The 1,197-nt window shown below is 53.3% G+C and overlaps 1 protein-coding gene across 1 annotated transcript in view; it reads right to left on the reverse strand.

The window, feature by feature from the left end:
• Positions 1–211, reverse strand: part of EGLN1 (egl-9 family hypoxia inducible factor 1) — a 17,239-nt gene extending 17,028 nt beyond the window's left edge. Inside the window, exon 1 of the mRNA XM_018559552.1 lies at positions 3–211. Within this exon, the coding sequence (XP_018415054.1) occupies positions 3–170 (168 nt within the window). The 5' untranslated portion in view covers positions 171–211. The remainder of the gene's footprint in view (positions 1–2) is intronic.
• Between the last annotated feature and the right edge of the window lie 986 nt (positions 212–1,197).

The following is a 1,197-nucleotide window of genomic DNA, read 5'->3' on the forward strand; positions in this document are numbered from 1 at the left end:
AGCTTGTGCTTCTTCCAATCCTGTCGCTGGTGTTCCTTGCTGCAGTAGAACGAGCTCCGACAGCGGCCGCAGCGTAGTAGGTTCTCCATCTTCCCGCACAACTCGCAGTACTGGCGGTCACGTTCGCTCTGGCTGCTCCCTTCGCAGCCCTGTCCTCCTCCGCCTGCCATGATAACCGTTGGACGTAGGGGAGAGGCAGGATTTCGGCGATGTCACTCGGACACCGATGCCGGCACTACGAGATCCGCACACACGTGTGTTTACCTGTCACACATCCAGCCGCCACTGATCAGTCATGTCACAAGGCGACTCCCACGGTCCCCGACTCGGCATAAGGCTAATGTATAATCACCCGGGATCCAAGAGCGGCCTAACGGGCCGTCCTTTCCTAAGGGAAGCCTATGGGCTGGGTGTATTGGTTAGCGGCGGTTTGACGGTGACAGGACGCACTCTACCATTAGGTGCAAATTGAGTAGAACCTCAACTTCTAAGCTAGCTGAAGGACCTGTGATGACGTCGGCGTCATGTGAACGGGCTAGACGTCAGCCTGCCACGTGAGCGCACCAAGTTCTTGCGCCGCTAAAAAAAGTAGGCGGGGTCAAGTTCGTGTGGCTGTCACCAAGCTCGAATGGCTTGTAAAAAGACCCTGTCACTGAGTGTAATGCAGGAAAAGCACAAACTAAGCAGCCATTTTTATTACTGTGGTTTCCTTTCAATAAATTATTTCGTATTCTCTTGCAGTGTGCATTTGGACTTTTTTTTTTCTTTAAAAATTTGACTTCTGTAGGAGAGTCAAGTACCAAGCACAGTCACCTCTCTCCTTTCATGTCACAGCCCTCTCCTCTTCAGGGAGCATGTCATTGATGCCTGTGCTGGCTAGCTCCTCCACCCCTTACGTAACCATGCCACCCGTCCGGGATTCACCCAGGCCGTCCGGGTTTGAAATCCTGTGCCCGGGTATGAGCTCACTCCACACCCGGGCACATTATTCTCACCGAACGTGTGGCTAGAAAGCCGCATTACTTGCAGCGGGTGGCGCTGTCACTGGGTCCCTCGACCCTCCCTCTTTTTCTCTCCTCTGTGGCTGGGACTGGTAGGGGGAAGTGACAACAGGGACCCGGGAGAGAGGAAGAAATCACCCTCCGGCTAGCATTTTAAAAGAAGACTGTAAGTATTAGCAGCATATCAGCAGATAAG

Source organism: Nanorana parkeri, unplaced genomic scaffold (genome assembly GCF_000935625.1).
Source record: "Nanorana parkeri isolate BGI_ZX_2015 unplaced genomic scaffold, ASM93562v1 scaffold402, whole genome shotgun sequence".
NCBI lineage: Eukaryota > Metazoa > Chordata > Amphibia > Anura > Dicroglossidae > Nanorana > Nanorana parkeri.